At 44.3% G+C, this 16,340-nt stretch overlaps 1 protein-coding gene across 1 annotated transcript in view; it reads right to left on the reverse strand.

The window, feature by feature from the left end:
• Positions 1 to 16,340, reverse strand: part of ctnna2 (catenin (cadherin-associated protein), alpha 2) — a 276,746-nt gene that overhangs the window by 224,403 nt on the left and 36,003 nt on the right. The window contains exons 3-6 of the mRNA XM_056587211.1: positions 10,846 to 11,041; positions 6,516 to 6,682; positions 4,053 to 4,172; positions 2,602 to 2,868 (exon numbers count right to left, since the gene is read on the reverse strand). Coding sequence (XP_056443186.1) covers positions 2,602 to 2,868; positions 4,053 to 4,172; positions 6,516 to 6,682; positions 10,846 to 11,041 — 750 coding nt within the window. The remainder of the gene's footprint in view (positions 1 to 2,601; positions 2,869 to 4,052; positions 4,173 to 6,515; positions 6,683 to 10,845; positions 11,042 to 16,340) is intronic.

Consider the following 16,340-nt stretch of genomic DNA (forward strand, 5'->3'; position numbering starts at 1 on the left):
ATCAGTATTTCCAAATTGGGCTATAAAACATCATGCATTTTAGTCAAGAATAATCGTAAAATTTTTAATTAAAATATTTAATGGAAACTAAATAAAAACATTGTGACGCAAGTATAATACAACGCAATATGCGGGGTTTTTTATGAGCAATAATCATGAATGTAATTTCATGTTTTCTTGGTTGTTAGACAGTTTGAAGTCAATTTGAGTGTCATCAGTGAGAAGGCTCACTGTGTTTGCAATCAAAGCGGCGCAACGCTGGGGCATAAAATAGCCGTCTTTGGGTTGGGCCAATCAACGGACCTCCCAAAACCAAAGTGCCCGCCTAAAAGCGGGCACTTCGGTGGAGGTGTTTAAATGATGCATCACTATGACAGTAATTAGCATAGCCATGTAAAATGGCCATATAGTATATGTATATGCAAATATATAAATCAATTGGAATAAACACTTCTAGGGTTAGGGTTTAATTTCCCACTGGGGACACCAAAGTATGCACTCTTTGTAAAACGCTTTGGATAAACGATAGTATAATATTATGCAAGAACACTATCTATTATCACTGTCTATTGAAGCTCACTCTTGTGGTTTGTTAGCTATGCTAGTAAACACCTCTGTGATACTAGCTGTTTACTATTGGACCCTGCACTTAGTTCTGCATTACTAGCTGTTTACTATTGGACCCTGATTTTAGTTATGCACTACTAGCTGTTTACTATTGGACCCTGATCTTAGTTATGCACTACTAGCTGTTTACTATTGCCCCCTGCACATAGCAACCACTCCTTTAGCCGCCACTAGCTCTGCTCATAATGAGCCTCCAAGGTCTTTATCGGTTAGCTTAATATTTACAATAAGAAACTTATTAAACAGTCTTGACAGCTTAGGCACCCAGCTCCCCATATCAAATTAGTCTAACTGGGTTTAAAATGTGTTATAGGATTTAGCCCTAATTGGCTCCTCTGTCCTCTGCCAAATTCTCCTCCTCTAACTTCAAAGTGCTCCAACAGAATCAGCAGTTGATTCATGGGGACAATAATCATCTTTAAAAATATTTTATAAAGCTTAATATTTTACAGAAAATTACCCAGACCTGTATTTACATGATTTTATTTGCTGCACCTTATTAGCCCCAAAATAAAGTTGGTATGTAAATCACACACATGCATAGAATCAATCCCTGTATGTTGAGCCTGTGGAATCCATTTCTCATGTATTGACTGGGATGTTATGCATTGCTATGGTTGTCGATGGGGTGACCTGGTGTTAACCTGGTGGTCATGTGGTAACATGGTAGTGTGGAAGTAACCTAGAGGTCATCCGCTATCCTCGGTAACGCTATGACGCAAAACACCTTGTATGCTTTAGCTGACTTCAAGCTTACAATTTAAACCGGTCCCTTTTCTAACATGGCATCCACATGTGTGAGGCAACCTGGGGTTTCTTCTTTCAAAATTGATCCTTTTGTGTTATTTAAAGACAGGGCAGTGAATAGAAACAGGCAAAGGGGTTGAAGAAGAAAGGGAAAGACATAATGCATAGGACCACAGGTAGAAATCGAATCCAGGTCACTACACAGCGCAGGCCCTCCATGGTTCCTGCCCCAGCAGGGCACCACTGTGCCCACAAGCCAAAGCCAGACCTCTCAAACAGGGAGAAAACAGTGCCACCTGCTGCGCCAAACACTACATGGTTCACTTCGACTCTGAAGGCTTGTGCTGTATTTATTGTTCACTGTCGCCTCAAGACCACTAGATGGAAGCAAAGGATCACCAAGTGGGATATCATGGCCCACGCAGTGGCAATAACACAGAACATCAAGAACATACACAGGCATACAAGAACAGAGAACAGCCTGCATCTACTGTGGTGGTGTGGGATATATTTCCTGCAATTGCTTCTGTGTGAACTAATTAATCAAATCAGCCTCAAAGCCAGAACCACTAACCAACCAAATGCACAGTCCTCAACACATTCAGTTCAATAAGGATTACAGGTATCGAGTAGGAGGTTATTAAACAATCATTCAGCAGAACTATTAACAAATAAAATGATTTTCTTTCCTTAAGTGAGGGTAACTTTGTCTCCACCCTATGTAGAAAACACATTTTACAAATGTTCTAGCCCTAATACAGCTTATAGGCATTAAGAGATCTAAACAAGAATTCACTTGATTCAAATAATTCCAATAGCTGCTCGTTTCATGCATTTCGTTTTCATGCAAAACCAATTATGATTGATATGCTTTGATTGTCCTCAGTTTCACTTGCTCAGTAAGTGTCTTTGAATAAAAGCTTCCCAATGACCTAAACTGCACTCTGTCATTCAGCCCTCAGCAAACTCAAGTGGAGAATTCCCCATGAAGGGGGGCAAGAGTGGATCACAATAAAACGATTCATAGAGGAAACCATCCCTGGATGGACACACTCGTGGATGGTTGTGTTTCTAGTGGAGGAAGAAAGAAACATTCTAGTGCTATAACTTCATTGAGGCGCTCGCTACCTGCAGTATTGCACTAACACAGTGCAGGTTGAATGTAAACGCAAGTGACCGGATAAAGCACACAGAGGTGTGTGGTGCGGCGAGCGTGGGCGGACTCACGTCAAACTCGTTGAGGGCGGCGGCCAGCTCTCCGATGCCGGCGTGCCCGTGCTTCTCATCCACGGGGGAGTTGGCCTGGGCGGCGCTGGAGATGCCGGCGATGGCCTCCTGCACCTGCTTGAAGACGTAGTCGCGGTTGGCGCGCGTGGCCGCCACGTCCGGGTGCCGCAGGAAGGCCTGCGAGGCGGTGTAGAGCATGGTGGCGTTCTTCTTCAGTGCGCCGCGAGCCGCCGCCATCTCGTCCCGACACTGGGGGTCCTTCAGCTCCTGTTGGGGGGGGCAGCAGGAAGACATTAGAGCTGGGACGTGGTAGATGACAGCTAGATGTCAATGCCAGTAGGTGTCAGCCCAGACAGATGTTAGCACAGACAGACGTTGGCGCTGATAGATGTTGCCGCAGGTGGCTGTTTGCAAAGACCGAAGGAGCTGGAGTGATGATGCAACAACTGGAGGTATAAAGAGGAATATAGTGCAAAAAAAGGAAATTCAACAGATATACAATAGTGTGGGTTGATGTTTAGCGTGTAGGCTTGGCTTTAAAGGTCAACAATACAATTTCAGAGACCGGTCGTCGATAAAAATGGAACAATAATTTTAAGTACTCAGCTCTGAACATAATTTCCCATAACAGTTGGTAATATTGAGTTTTTCAGCTGGCATTAATTGCAAAGCTGGTTGAAACATAGCTGAAACTTGGATTTTATGAGTTTGACATTTAGGCTGTGTATTACAAATCAGGAGTGATGCAGAATATTGTTCATGAAATCCTAAATAAGGTCCTAAATCCTATATATTGTATAAAATGTATGTTATTTTTTTTTTATAAAGATAAAATTGCATATTAAGATTTCAAAGGAACTGCGACCAAAATGTAGTGTGGATGTTTAATTTGTTAAGCACTGTATTCCATTTCCCAATTGTATTAATCCGTTCAGATTGTGATACTAATGATACAGTAAGAAAACAGTAAGCTTTGATTTGCTTATCACATTTGTATTGCCATGGTCTGCATCATGCCTGTGTCTTTGTATCCATGTGTCTGTCCCTGTTTCTTTAATGAGGGACCAGGAGATAGGGACCAGAGACCAGGAGATAGGGATCAGAGACCAGTGAGATATGATCCACGATATCAGGACCAGGAAATAAAGACCAGAGGCCATCGGATAAGGAAAATAGACCAGGAGATAGGGACCAGAGACAAGGACCAGTGACTAGGAGATAGAGACCGGAGTCCAGGGGATTGGGACCAGGGACAAGGAGATAGGGACCAAAGACCAGGAGATAGGGACCAGGAACTAGGAGATACAGGAGATAGGGACCAGAGACATGCACCAGTGACAAGGCCAAAGGGACAAGGGACTGTGATAAAGAACCAGAGACCGGGATAAAGGGACAAGGACATAAGGACCAGAGATATGAACAAGGGAAAGGGGGTGTGAGCCCAAAGTTACCTGCTGTCTGCGAGCTGCCACATAGTTGAGCTTCACCATCTCCTTCCCAAACTCTTTGAAACGGTTGGCTAGGTCCTGCTCATTGGTCGCATTCTTCACTCCCTCCAGGGCCTCCTCCACCTGTCAGCCAGGAGAAACACACACACACACACACACACACACACACACACACACACACACACACACACACACACACACACACACACACACACACACACACACACACACACACACACACACACACACACACACACACACACACACACACAATGATCACCTCCATTATAACACAGTAAGTAACAAAGAAGTCATTACACTTTAGAAGAGAAAAACCCTCCTTCTTATTCTGAAGTACTTCATGCGAAGATAGTGAAGGCATTTATTAGTGAGTGGTTTAGAGGAAGGGATTGGACCCACTGGTTTGCGAAAAGTCCCGTTACGTTTGTGTATGAGTGCGCGTGTGTGTGCATGCGTGCGTGCGTGCGTGCATGCGTGCGTGCGTGCGTGCGTGCCTGCCTGCGTGCGTTCGTGCGTGCCTGCGTGCGTGCGTGCGTGTGTGTGTGTGTTTGTGCGTGTGTCATTATGATTAGCCTACCAAACATAAGTGATGCATGCTATATAAGGAATATGAGATTTATCAGACTCATTAAGAGGCGGCTATCAAATGTAGCTCTCCAGCTAATGGTAGCGTGATGGTCAGTGCTAAAAGATATATACTAGACTATAACGGCTCCGCCTTGGCTAATCTATATGTAAATGCAGGCATACGGTTGGGATGAACTGGGTTCTATAACACTGCAGAGGCCAATAAACAGCGCAGAATGTCCTTTCCTCTGCCTGGTTCCACCCCCAACGTCCCACATAATGAACCAAAGCCACTACAATGGTGATGCAGAGTAGACTGTCAACTTTATTTTAAAGTAAGCAAGATGAGATCCAAGTTTGACTGGTAAATGGAAGCACCTCGAGCCTTAACTCATCCAAGATAACCTCTAGTTATCCCATATGTTGGGTATTGTTGACATGTCGGACTTATCTGGGATCCAGCATTCCTTCTACGTTATAGCAGACCGTCCTGGGACTGGCGGCAGAGAGCCTCAGCAGGAAACAAAAGGCTGAAGGGGCGGAGTCATGCCTTGTTTCCTGTTTCGCTGGATAGATATCCTACTGCAGTAAACTCATTTGCGCAAGTGGCTGAAGCCTTCCCAGGAGGATTTATGTAAGTTATTGCTAGGTTACTACAGCTGTCCGACTTTGTGTTCTCCAGTTACGCGCTTACAGATCCCCGCCTCAAGCAACATAATTGTTTGAAACAAATGTGAAGCGGAATAAAGTAAAAGGCCCCGTTCCCCCAGATTAGAGCTTGCCTGCTACACAATAGATTAATCCTAAATCTGATGTGTAAGACTAGTAATGAATATATTGTAAATGATGGTATAAGAATATGATATGACCTAAGGATATATAAAACATTTCCAAGATGATATCCCATCCACCCAATGCAATACTATACTACACATACAGACAGATGGAAATGTAGAGTTGTGCTGAGATGACTCGTCTGACAAATACGCAAAGTCTTGTGTTAAAGTATTAGGAAGGCAACACTGCAGCAGATGTCAAATCAAGCCCTCTCTCCCCCGGGTTCCTTATCTCTGAACCAGCGGGAGCGTCTGCATCGTGTTCGGTGCAGCGGTGTGGGGAGGCGTGGGAAGAGACGATGAAGTTTGCACACTAAAGTATACTGTAGTTTGTGTACATTAAAGTATACTGTAGTTTTGGTACACTATAGTATACTGTTGTTTGTGTCCACCATAGTATACTTTAGTTTGTGTCCACTAAGGTGTACTATAGTTGGTGTACACTAAGGTATACGTTAGTTTGTCTACACTAAAGTATATTGTAGTTTGTGTGCACTAAACATACTGTGATATTTATAAAGAAAATATAGTCTGTGTACAATAAAGTATACTGCAGTTGGTGTACACTCATTATAATGTAGTTTGTGTCTACGAATGAGCTGTAAGGGAAGTGATCGTCACAGATGGTTCCATTTAGAAAACTTCCTACCTCGTGATGAACCGGCCACTTTTAGGTGGACAAACATGATGATGATGATGGAGATAATGATGATTAAGGCAATGAAAAGTATGCAGTTGATGAAGACAGTTATGTGATAAATAGGTTGATAATGGGGGCGCTTCGGGTTTGATTCCTATTCTACACGTCTCTCCCGCTCTTCTCCAACCTGCTCTCCTGTCTCTCAGATGATGATGACGACGATGCAGATGACAACGATGATTGTAATGATCATGAAAAAAATTATGATACTGGTAATGACGACAGTGACTATGAGGATCAGTATGATGAGGATAACAACGGCGCACACGGTGATGGAACCAGCGAGAACAACGACAATGTGGACGACGACTATGGTGACGAGGAAGACGACGTGGTACTCACTATCTTCAGGTGCGCCAGCAGCCTCATGACGTCGGCCATGTCGGCCAGGATGAGCAGGCGGGTGACGGCCGAGAGGAGCGCGCGGGCCGCCCTCACCATGGTGCCGCGCTTCACCGAGGAGCAGGGGTCGTCGGCGAACTCCGACGAGGCCACGCGCATGGTCTCCCCTGGGGAGAGGCACAGCAGGGACCCCCGTCAGCCCACAACACAAGGCCCCCCGCACAGACGCTAGTGTAATGAGCGGTCTGCGTGTGTGTGTGTGTGTGTGTGTGTGTGTGTGTGTGTGTGTGTGTGTGTGTGTGTGTGTGTGTGTGTGTGTGTGTGTGTGTGCGTGCGTGCGTGCGTGCGTGCGTGCGTGCGTGCGTGCGTGCGTGCGTGCGTGCGTGCGTGCGTGCGTGCGTGCGTGCGCGCGCGCACGCGCGCGCGCGTGCGTGTGTGTGTGTGTGCGCGTGCATGCGTGCGTGTGTGTGTGTTTGTCTTTCTGTCTGTCTGTCTGTGTCTGCCTTCGAACCATTCTGGTCGAAACCTAAATGCAGAGCTTCAGAGAGTGGCGGCGTCTCTGAACACGTATTGTTCGATTGATAATAAGCAGCCCGTGGGACCCTCCCCCCAGACGCTGCCCCCATCTTCCCCAGACGCTGCCCCCAACCCCCCAGATGCAGCTCCCGATCGAGCATGGCCTGATGACGGGCTCACTTGTTGACTTGTTTGGGAGCACGACAATCAATATGTGTTGTCGTTGGAATTATTTGTGTGTGCAGGCAGGCACACACACACACAAACACATGCACACACACACACATACTCAAACACTCTCAAACACACTCACACACACACACACAAAGACATATGCACATGCACACACACACTCAAAGAAATACAAACTGACTGACACCAAGAGATATAACCACAGACACACCCACACACACACACACGTTTCACCCGAATGTTAGTGAAGCAGTACCCAGTGTAGCAGCCACCCAAGACTAACGGCTGAGGGGGCGGCATGGCTGTGCAGTATGACAACAGAATATATAATTCAATCAGGTCAGGACAAGTGTCTGGTGAGTTGATTAGAGTCTGGCTAGCCTGAAGTACAGGAGCACTGTTGTCGAACATGGTCCAGAAATGAGAGGGTGAGCCACAGAATCAGAGGATTTAGGAAGTCATTTCCCCACAAGCTTACAATTCTATTTTCTGCCATTGGATGTTATTTCATGTATTGTTGAGTAATATCCTAAAACGATAGTACAAATAACAGTTTGCTGGGCTCTAATTGGCTCCTAATAGGTTTAGGAGAGGACTAATAAAATAAACAACAATGCATTTTTACATTGTTTCATTATTTTTGTCTAATTCAACAATCAGGGATCTACTTCCAGCATAGTCGTCTTTTATTGTCTGTAAAAAGTAGCTTAAAGTGTCAGTGAACCCACTGCTTCAGCTGGAATTCGAACACTATGAGATAAAAAAAAGTGAGAGTTTCATGAAGGAGGTGGGGGCGTGTTATCCCCATGGTTACGACCCACGCCATCTTTGTAATACTTTTTTACATCGTAGTTGTTGTGTACGAGCGCTATAATGAGCTGTGTTTTACATGAAATGCGCCACCCACTGTAGCATTATTCTATAGGTGTCCAGACCCAGGACATTATATATACCGCTGCTCAGACCCAGCTTCACTATCCACACAATGTGGAGTTAGACGAAGTGCCTCGGAAAAGGCACTTTGACAAACGTCACAAAAAAAGACTTTTACCTACGCTCCAAGCAGAGTGGAACGGTCTCAAAGCATTTTGGGGAATACATAGGATTTTACTTTTTATTTTATATTTATATTTATTTTGACGACCATGTAGACATATTACCACGTTTACAACAAAAGAAAAAAGGTTTTGGGTTGAATTGCTCTTCAAGCCACAGAGCCATCCGTCACCTACACTTACTGGAAGTTTTGATTGAGTTGAGCAATCTCACCTTACCGTGAAAGCACTTGCTTTATTCTACATCGGCAATGTCAGCAATAAAAAGCTTAATGGAAATAGGCTTGTTCGTTCCCCTAGGTAGCTCAGAAAATAATAAATGCACATGCCATATACAGATATAGAGACCAGAGCAGAGTACTGTGCTCTGTCTTTTTTGCGTGCAGTTTGGGTTATTGAAAAGTCTTCTGACTTTGAATCATCTGGACTAGCCTTTTTTCTATGATTTTTTTTTGAAGGAGACGGAAAAACAACAGCACTGCGTTTGTCTTTCCAACAGTGAACAGTGAAAAATGTCTGTTCGGAGGTACTCTCTGTTTTAGACAAGCCATGTCACTGCTAATCTATTTCATGGTTGAAGAGAAGCACTCTGTGCTGTATTGTCAAAGGCTGCCATCAATAGTACTGGTGGCAAACTGGAGCTGACAGTGCATTATAAAAAGTTGGGAGAACAACATGTGCCTAGCACCACACTTTATGCTGACATGGGGTAACTGAACAGAAAAAACACATCTATTGTGGGGACAAACCTTTCATTCAAGTGAAGCCCCATCAACTTCTCGCTCAAAGACAAGAACGTTTTAAAGGCATTGGTGATTTTTTTTATCTCAAAAGTAAAGGCATCATAAAAGTGATGAGAAGCATTTGAAATGGTACACTGCCCCCAACTCTTACATAAACTAGCTGATCGCTTTTTAGAACAACAACAACAAGCACAGATACTCGTCTTTAACAATGTGTGGAGAACCAGGGAAATCAGGCTCTTTACATTTACGAGTGTTCAAGCATAGACACAGAGCTTGAAGTACTGGGTATTATTCAGGGACTGTTAATCGACTCTTCTATCTCTGCTCCCGTCTCTCTTTAACCTGTCGCTGTCTGCTTCAAACCAACCACGCATACACACTGGCCCATCACTGTGGCACGTGTTCACTCCATCACCCAGACATGCAGCCATTCGGGACAAGCTTAACAACCAGAACTGAGGACATGTTCCTCCTGGCTAAATTATATTTCATGCTCATCTAACATGAGCTGTAGAATGCTGAACATGTGGAAATGTATGTATAATGAGATCCTACACTGAGTGATGTGAAACCAGTTCAATTTAGTGCAAGCTTTTTGGACATAATGATCACATCAATGCAGCAAATCTGATCTCTTTATTCTTTCAATCTGAGCGCGAGTTTTGATAACCTCTTCATAGGTAGCCGCTTTATGGGGCCGTTCATGGGGGTATTCAACTGAGTATATTTCAGCTTCCAATATCACTAGTAGATACAATAATGCTTATTGCTGGGATAGTGTAAGAACGGTGTTAGCAGAAAAAGAAAAAAGGCTAGGAATATTTATCCCCTAATAGTACATAATGATTATGACAATTTTTAACAGTTCACATGCTTATTGAAACAATGTAGTTTATAGCAGACCCAATCAGACCCTATGGAAGTGTTTATAGGTCGTTGACATACAGTGGTCCCTTCTTGCTATTGGTGCACATATTAAGGTGCGTTGAAGTGATTTACTTATTGGGTCATCGACTCAGTATCGTTGCACTGATTATGTTGGCGTTAAAGGAGATTGCTTTCCACTGATTTGTTTATATGCTGCTCAAGAAACCCCCTGACTTCAGCTTCAGCGGGAGCCAAGAGGAGGACTTTATGGCCAACAGCTGCTATGGTGCAGAGATAGGGCTTGCTAAGAGGGACATCACTCATCCATCATTCAGCACTGATGTGAGCTCCATAGAATCAAAGTCGAGCATTGAGTCAATAATCACACTGAATGTTTCAAAGCAAAACACATGATCTTTTGTTATTTGGGGAATTTATAGATGAATTATTTCATGATTATCCTTTTAATTTATTTTGAATATAAGTGGACAGGTGTGTGAGCATGAGCAAACTTTATCAATGTTACAACTATTTTGTTTCCCTTTTATAACTGGTAGCCCATATTCCTTTTTTTATTTCAATTCCAAACTTAGCAATAAAGTATAATTATTCACCGTGTTTCACCACGTTTGTATAGCTGTGCTTTTAGAAGTCCATTTTCTGAACATTATAGTTTGAACCAGGACAAACCCCAGTCCATTACATCGCCGTTGCATACTAACATAGCCCAGTGTGAAGTCCTTCTGAATGGACATCATCTTTTGGACTATCCGACTGCAACTAAATGTTAGAGGCGGCAGAGGCCAAGTCAGTACCTCCTTCTAACTTCTATCCAATGAGGAACTTCTATCATATGAGTTGTACAGGACACAGGGCATAATTACCGTGCAGTGACCAATGCTACAACAAAGGTGACATACTAAGGAAACACAACATCCTCGTGCCGCTCCACACCTTGCTTGCGGACATCCTCCACGGCAGCGATGAGCTCCTCCTTCAGGTCCTGGCTGTCTTTAGCGATCTGCTCACCCTTCTCCAGGAAGTTCTGGGTGGCCTGCTCCACGGACACGGCCAGCACGTGGGCCTTCTTGGAGCGCCCCTTCTTCTTCCCCGACGGGCCTTTGTTGCTGGTGTTCACCAGGGTGGTCACCTGAAGGGGTGGGAGGGATCACGTGGTCAGTCACATGATCAAGGCACTGGCCAATCAGCACTGTAGCCAGGGCTGCTTTACAATACATGTGGGGAAAGTAGGAACCATTCATTTGCAAAGAAAACTGTACGCACACAAGTGAACCCTGGACAAAACTAGTAGTTGTAGTTTGTTTTTTGTCCATTAGGAAACAATTTTCCAAATATAATTAATTTATGCATTGTATCTTTAGAACTGAACCTGTCAAATCCCTGTTTGACAAATCAGATTGTGAATTAGCCTATTATTTTCACACACCTCAACTGTGTAAAAAAAAGAACATTCGTCTACCTAGGATAAGTTAACGCTCTTCTCCGTCGACGGAGCTTATAGAGGGCTGAATGCAGATTGCAACCCTGTCTCAGCAGAGCCTCCCTGGCTGCAGATGATGGGTCATTCAAATAGCTCAGCTAGGAAAAATGTCAGCAGAGACTGTTGAAAAGGGCCTTAAGTTAGATCTGTAATCTCCATGAGCTCGGAAAAGTTGCAAAGAGCAAATTCTGTCCTGTCACGACCTTTTCACTTAAGTGGCCCTAGACTTGTGAAAGCACTTTAAATGATTCACATCCATATTCATCATGCATTAAGGGATATGTGTGCTGAATGATGAACAGGTATTTCCTAGTTATTCCGTTATCATCTGCGTGTATTTATTTTTTGTGCCGCAGGACTGCAGACTGCCCTAACAAGTAAATTTGAAGCTGTGTACTTTCCATTAAATTGTTGAGCCAGACAGCCCATTATAACTGACAGAGTGCTCAAATTAGGTGTCTAATAGCGTGCTTATTGCATGAAAAAGCTTTTACAAATCAATGAAAGCTACACACAAAAAAAAACATACACATAATCACACCCGCACACACACACACACACACCTTTCCTATTATGAAGCCCACTTTGAAAAAAAAAAAACCGATGAACCCATCACTCATTAATTTCTGCTTGAAAAAACAATGTTTTCAAATATGATGGTGACAAAAGGTTTTGGCTAAATAAATATGTAACTATCGTTGTTGTAATAACAATTGTTATTTTCTCATGGTTCAATACATCTAAGCTATGGGACTTGAGCTTTATACTGAGAAAAACACCACCAAAAAAGAATGATTCAAGGAGAACATCCAATAGCCACCAATAACAACCTAGGGAAAGGTGTTAAACTAAGGTCCACTCACGGTGGAAAGAGCTGGCACAAAGCAACAGTACCCTGGAGCATCCTGATGCTATTGAAACAATGATATTGTTTGGGACTCTCATCACATCTCCCTCTCAGCAGATGGATCAAAGAGCCGCAGCACTAAAATGAGTTCATGTGGGTGCCTGACCATACGCTCAGCTAAGTGTGGTGTTTTACAACTAAAATTTATAGCGTTTTTTTCTAATCAAAAGGTTTTCAGGCAGTTTTGGATAGGGTATGTGTATGGTTTGGATGAATAAGTATATCAGTAATAACATCTTGTTCAATATGCGGTCGCATATGAAAAATACCTGCAATCATATACTGTAGTCACTGTGTGCCTTGGTTATGCACGTCCTCAAAAATGTATAGCTAGTCTTATGGGGGACGGCATAACTTTGGCAATGACAAGTGAGACTATACTTAGTTACAATAGACAAGGATCAGTGGTAATACGCTAACACCACAAAAACAACACGATGACTTAATGAGACAAAGGTGAAAAAGTGTTTCATATATCTTGCTCCGTCTTCTATGATCGTCAACATAGTCATCTACTCCATCTTGCACTGTTACTAAATATCAACGGAATTCAGATAGAACTGGGGTTAAATCCTGATTTTGCCAGTCTCCGCCAAACCGTTTATGCATGTTGTTCTCCTCTGCTCCCAACTACAGCCGTGTTCTTTGTGTGACATTGAAGGATGAACTAAGGTGTCAGCGTGAGAAAGAGGGTTAGGCATCTCTGACACTTTTGTTATAATGCCACAGTGAGTGCTGCATTTCATTCAGGACATTGCTCCTTGAAAACCCTCTTTATACTCTACGACGACTACCAAAATAGTTTGTGGGTCGTAACCACAGAGATAACATCTCCCATCTCCCTCCTAGAACTCTCAGCACAACAATTTTGTTCAGTTTGAAATGGATCTGAAACAAGGGGTTCACCTTGTTTCAGATCCATTTAAACGACACCAGAGAGGAAAGTGAAGGTATTGGTTAACCGGAACCAATATGCACCCGCTGGAATTTTGTGCGAGGCCATGTATAAAATATCACAATCATAAGCCTTCTAAAAAGAAAACTAATACGTGTAATCGAGGGATACCTATAGGACGCCTCAGGGGACAAATTAGTAACCCAAGCACTCAGTCGTAAATGTTCCTCAACTCCATTCAAATAGAACAGAAAACCAAACATAATTCATCACCTGCGCCAAAAAGCTCTGGCCCTTGCCTTCAGAAAGGTCCCAGGCAGCGGGCCGGCCCATTTGTCCTGAGTGTTAACAGCAGGGTTCTCCCCAAACGGTGCCATAGTGGCGCCGAGCCACCATGCTCCTTTCCAGCGCTACCATGTAACATTTACAACAGAGCTATAGGGAGGGGGCATTTGGTTAACAGCATTGTTTGTTCCCCAATTCATTTCTGAACGGTTAAATTGGTTAAAAGACATATTTGTTATATTTGAGTAACGCAGATTCTACAGATTTCTACAGCCAGCATAGCCTTTCCTTTATCCCTGATGTTTAATAAGTGCAGTTGTAGGCTCTGCCAAAGGAACTCAGGGGCAAAAGTGTGACGAAGCGGTCAGCTCCCCGCTGCTGACTGAAAGTCCATGCTATCAAACACCATCACTGCATTGGAAAAATATAGGCTTACAATTTCAAAGTATGTTTATCTTCGCTGCTGATAGGTGGAAAATAACAAGACCGCCTCAAAGCTGTTCCCACAATATTGTGAATCAGATACAGAAGAGGCTAAATTAAGTTGAACATTTGAAGCAGCTCAGTTGACTTTGTGGGTGTGAGTGGGTGTACCAATTTTCTTGTTACTGAGGCATACCTGTGTCTTGAGAAGGAAATGCGGCTTAGCAAATTTATTGTGTGGCTGTGTGATAATCTACGTGCGGTACAACCCTGACTTGATTATCGGCAGAACAGCCTCATGGTGGGAACCACACACAGCTTCATGTTGGATATGCTGGGGAAACCCCTTGATTGTGCTGCTGAAACTACAACCCAAACTTACAGAACCCCTTTCATGCTCTCTACTTTCGTTGTTAATATGTAACATATAAACATTAGCAATCAGAAAATGTGCCAACAAGCTACACTCCAACACTCCTACACTCCTTGAAACAGCAAAATTGGTCTAGATTGTACCTATATTTTTGTTACTATAACCTTAGTTGCAGTGCCCTACGGACCCGATCTGCTGCAGATCAATAGCCATAAATGCCAGGAGGGCCAGACGTCTCCAGAGCCGTGGTGGGTGGAGACCCTTCCCCCAAGGATGTGGCCCCCCTGGGGCACAACAAGAACCATGCAATGCCCTCCCCCCCACAACTACACACACACACAGAGAAGGACAGACACCCACACACACACTCATAAAATCACAAACTCACACACATAACCACACTCACGTAGAGAGATAGACAAACACCCGAAACAGCCACAGACACACACCCACACCCACACCCAAACAGACAAACACACACAAGTCATGTTATAGTGTGTTGACCTTTGCTGTGCTTCAACAGTGAGTGGTGTACATAACTTCTCTGGCTGAATAATGGATGACGCTGTTGGGACGTCATGTGTACTGAGGCTCAGTGAAACCAAGCTGCGAAGGGGGTCTTCCACACCCTGGACCGAGCCTAGTCCCTTCCCCTGCACACTGCCTAAGCTTTGGCTTCGTCTTAAACATCCATACATGCCGAACGTGCGCAAAGACACATGCACACACAAACCGCAAGAATCAATAACACACTAACGCAGATGAACACACGCACAGGCATACACATGCAAACACACACAAACACATAGACATAAAGAGACACAGACACAGGCACAGCGAGGGTAAGGTGAAGGTCAGTTGTCAGTTCTAATGAGTAAAAAGCAAGGTGTGCAATGAAGCAACGACTGCTTAGGCCACCCCCACCCACTCTACTCCCTCTACCCGCCTTCCCCGTCGCATCACAGGAGAGACAGCAGACACAATCCCATCGGAGAGCCATGGGCTTTGGATTCAATTGGTTTATTTTTTTGTTCCATATCATTCAACATTTATCACACACACAATTTGTGTGGATGTATATAAATATATATTTACACATATGATTGGTTCTAAGCTTTGGAAGCTGTGATCATTTTCTAAGTCTGCCTGTGGGTTTCCAGCCTCCACTCACAGAAGTGTAACTGCTGCTGGGTAACTTAGGATTTGAGTTAAAGGGGTACTTCAATGGATTTCTGGCGGTAGCACAGAGCTAGCCCAGCGCTAGGTCGCTACATCAGAGGACGGCATGTGTTGCAATAGAATGCTTAGCTGTGTGCATGTGTGTTTCTGTATACGTGGGTGTATTTGTGTGGTGTCTGTGTGTATGTGTGTGTGGGTGTCTTACATCCGTGTCCGTTTGTGCATGCGTGTGTGTATGTGTGTGTGTGAAAAAGCACCCAAAAGTATGACGTTTAACACATGACAGCAGCCGAAAGTTGTGTGGCGGCGCTGCAGGAGCCCCAGATTCATACATTACTCTTACAAATCAGCTTGGTACACAGCACATGCGTAGTAGGCATGATTCATCTGAGAAGCAGGCCACAGAGGCAGCCTCGGCAACGGTGGCAGGTTGTGGGGAACACAGCTCACAGAATGATGTCAACAGAAACACATCATCATCTGCGTTGCACATAACTGGCGGCCGCTAAGCTCCGCCGCCCAACACTGCTATACTCATCCTCTGATTTTATAACCCTCCTGAAAACACCAGCGTCCTGCCCTGCCCCCTTCATGGCCCCCCCTTCACAGCCCTCCTCGGACGATAAATCCCCCTGCTCCTCGCTCGCTTCTCTGTGATCCCCCTAGAAGCCGTCCCTTTCTGCTCCCTTTGATCCAAGTTTAGCATTTGTTCTTTTTTGAATTTGGAATGCCGCTCAAAGAGAGGTGCGTGGGCGAGGGGAAAGAGAAGAGAAGGACACGGAGAAGCCCCCCCATCACTTCCCAGATCAATCCAGCCCTGGAGGCCCAGGACGGCGGCGGCTGTATCCGGTCCCGCTCGGACGTCTCTCCGCATCAAGGTGGTTAA

The sequence above is a fragment of the Gadus chalcogrammus genome, chromosome 3, assembly GCF_026213295.1.
Source record: "Gadus chalcogrammus isolate NIFS_2021 chromosome 3, NIFS_Gcha_1.0, whole genome shotgun sequence".
Classification (NCBI taxonomy): domain Eukaryota; kingdom Metazoa; phylum Chordata; class Actinopteri; order Gadiformes; family Gadidae; genus Gadus; species Gadus chalcogrammus.